The following is a 2,955-nucleotide window of genomic DNA, read 5'->3' as shown; positions in this document are numbered from 1 at the left end:
TGGTAGGGGGAGTTGGGGAATCTATCAAATAGCGCACCTCTAACTTTGTACAGTACTAATGCAATTAGTAATGCAATTAGTGGTGACATTTAGTTTGTGTGTTTCTTGTTTGAAGTGCAATAATCCAGTTCTCTTCTTTATAAGTGTGTTATTCTATATATGTATTTGTGTGATACAGGATTTGTGCAATTTAGTTTAATTTGTGTGTTTTTTGTTAGAAATAGTTTAATAGTGTAATAATTCAAGTCTCTTTTTTTATTTGTATTTATACACTACAATTTGTTTCTATTGGTCTTTGCTACTTCTTTTTGATATGTATAGTTTTAAATGTTATGATTATTTGTTTGTGTTGTTCCAAATGTCTGAATAAAAATGACAGTTAAAAAAAAAGACAAGGACAAAAGAAAATGTAAACACAGAAAACATGAGAAGAACAAAGGAATGATCTTTGTCATCAGGTGACAATAATACAACCCTTCTCTCTGACGGACACCGGACACCCTCAAGTCTTTGTTAAACAGGTGGAACAGGAAGCCATCATTGGTGAAAGGTATGTGCAGGGCTATAAAAGCTCAAAGTCTTGCAAGGGGACAATTGAAGTCTGGTGTACAACCAAACGTATACGTAGATCTACAGAGACATCATGAGAGTCACTGCAGCCGTCCTATTGGTCCTCTGTCTCCTGACCATCAGTCATGGTAAGTTACCATCATCTGAAACATGCTTGATCAACTTGAAATTGATCATCAAGTTCGCTCCATAATGTCATCCTCCTTGTTGTCTGTGTGCTCTACTCATGTCTTTGTCTCCATAGCCTGGGACTGTCAGGAGGTAGTAAACATCAAGAATCTGATGCAGATTGATGCAGGACTGGGGCAAGTGGTTGCAACAGACACAAGTCAAATCCCCTACTACCTGGTAGGTGATAAATGGATCCGCCTGCCTGGTTCCCTGAAGCATATCACTGTAGGACCAGCAGGGATCTGGGGTATCAACAATGCAGACTCAATCTACAAGTATGTGGCCGGTAACTGGGTGCAAGCTGCAGGTTAGTGGAGAGAATTACCCAATATTTATCCAGAGGACACCTGCTTCTTAGCTTTCCTGATACCATCAGGCTGTTGAAAACATTTTAAATTGTAAACTTGTATGTCATTTGGCAGTACTCACAGATATGTGCTCCTTGTTTGCTTGTCCGTCCGTATGTCTGTCTTTGTGGTCTTCAGGCCTTCTGAAACAGTTGGATGCTGGAGGTGAACAGTTTATTGTGGGGGCTAACATGGACGATACTCCATTCTGTCTGACACGTAGTGCCACAATTGGCTACAAGGGTCCAGGCTCACCTCTTCCATGGACAGGATTGCCAGGAGCTGTGAAGTACTACAGTTGTGGACCCTTTGGGTGCTGGGCAGTCAACAAGAATGATGATATCTACTTAATGAGTGTAAGATCTGGGAAAGAGTGTGAGAGTTGGAGCAGAGTAGTAGAGGATAGAGAGTGTCAGTTATTTTAAAACTGTTTCATATTATAACTGTTGAAATTGTCCTAAAACACTGATTGTATCTGTTTGTTTTCCAGTTGAATCAAGACTGCCAAAACAACGGGTGGAGTCACATTGGCGGCAAGCTTTCCATGATTGAGGTGGCAACTGATGGTCGTGTCTTTGGGGTCAACTCTGCGGGTAGTGTTTATACCAGGTAAGGTTACTACTGAACTATGTGTATAATAATGGTATACCTTTAATTATTGTTATTATCCTTACTGTACATGCTTTGTGAAGCAACTAAAACACTGTAGATACCTAAATAAAATCAGTGAAATATGATCAGATCTAAACTTATAGGACTTATAAAGACATGTGTAGACATTGTACGATAAAATATGTAAAAGTGGGATGTCCTTTATAGCTACAGTTTGGGATAAAAACAACAACTTCCCAGACACCCCACCACTTGTTTTGGTAAACAGCTGAGGAATGTAGTTAGAGACATGTAACCACTCTCAAATTCATACATGGAGCTACGGATGCAAAGACAGATCAATTATTTTATTTTTTTTAAATATAACATGTTTTTTAAAGTTATGCATTGTTTGTTTACAATAACATTGTTTACAAACAATTGAGTAAAAGCTTACGTTTTAGCTTATTTTGTGGTTGAATAAAGCTCAAGAGGCAGAAGTTATATTCTTCAAAAATCTATGGCTATATTCAATTATTACAGTCCAAAAATGGATGTACTTAAAAAAATGCATAAGCTTTAAAACATGAACCCCAACCCTTTCTTTAACACAGAGACGGCATCACAGCCAGTAAACCAGAGGGCACCGGATGGAGCAATATCCCAATGTCCATGCACATGGGCCACGTGACCTACGACCTGGGCCATCTTTGGGTCGTATCCAAGTCTGGAGTCACCATGGTGTGCACACCTTAGTCTCTCCTCTGCATCTGATGGCCGTTCGGGATCTGTCTAAAGTGCACTTGCTAACTCATTGATCTCTCTTTATGGAACAGCCTTCTGCTTGAGAATGCCCAACATCAGTTCATAAGAATCCTTCATTCTAAAACCTACTACTCTAACTATACTTTTCAGTACTTTATCTCTGTCAATAGTAATCACTGATCTTAATGATCTTGCTTCAGAGGTTATTCATAGAGATGGATGGAATCCTTTTTAATGCTTATTATCTCATTATATAATCATAATAAAGCATTCAGTTTGAAGCTATTGTAATTTCCGTGTTTCTTGGTTTTCATATTGAACAGGGGGTTTTAGTTTGCTCTGCCAGTGACGATTTTAGCATGTACATCTTGGTGGGGCAAACTCAACAAATTGTTTGAGATACATTCCAGCAAAGACACTACACAACACAACATTAAACCAGTGGTGGAAAAAGTACTTCATTGTCATACTTGAGTAAAAGTCAAGATACCTTAATAGGAAATGACTCCAG

The 2,955-nt window shown here is 38.7% G+C and overlaps 1 protein-coding gene across 1 annotated transcript; it reads left to right on the top strand.

The window, feature by feature from the left end:
* The first annotated feature begins 536 nt into the window (after window positions 1-536).
* Window positions 537-2,729, top strand: LOC149978167 (fish-egg lectin-like). The gene is made up of 5 exons (XM_090201021.1): window positions 537-698; window positions 815-1,048; window positions 1,227-1,444; window positions 1,579-1,697; window positions 2,294-2,729. Exons 1-5 carry the CDS (start codon window positions 644-646, stop codon window positions 2,433-2,435), a joined length of 768 nt encoding a protein of 255 aa, XP_090057147.1. The 5' UTR covers window positions 537-643; the 3' UTR covers window positions 2,436-2,729.
* Window positions 2,730-2,955: the final 226 nt, after the last annotated feature.

Source organism: Oncorhynchus mykiss, chromosome 15, assembly GCF_057628025.1.
Source record: "Oncorhynchus mykiss isolate SJ-2025 chromosome 15, ASM5762802v1, whole genome shotgun sequence".
Classification (NCBI taxonomy): domain Eukaryota; kingdom Metazoa; phylum Chordata; class Actinopteri; order Salmoniformes; family Salmonidae; genus Oncorhynchus; species Oncorhynchus mykiss.
Note: the sequence above shows the minus strand (reverse complement) of the source record. Positions and strands in the feature narration are given on the sequence as shown.

Excerpts from the sequence above, each read along its gene's own strand:
- LOC149978167 (XM_090201021.1), top strand. The coding sequence starts at position 644 with ATGAGAGTCACTGCAGCCGTCCTATTGGTCCTCTGTCTCCTGACCATC. Across the intron at positions 1,049-1,226 it reads TAACTGGGTGCAAGCTGCAG|GCCTTCTGAAACAGTTGGAT; the intron begins GTTAGTGGAGAG and ends TGTGGTCTTCAG. Across the intron at positions 1,445-1,578 it reads ATGATATCTACTTAATGAGT|TTGAATCAAGACTGCCAAAA; the intron begins GTAAGATCTGGG and ends TTTGTTTTCCAG.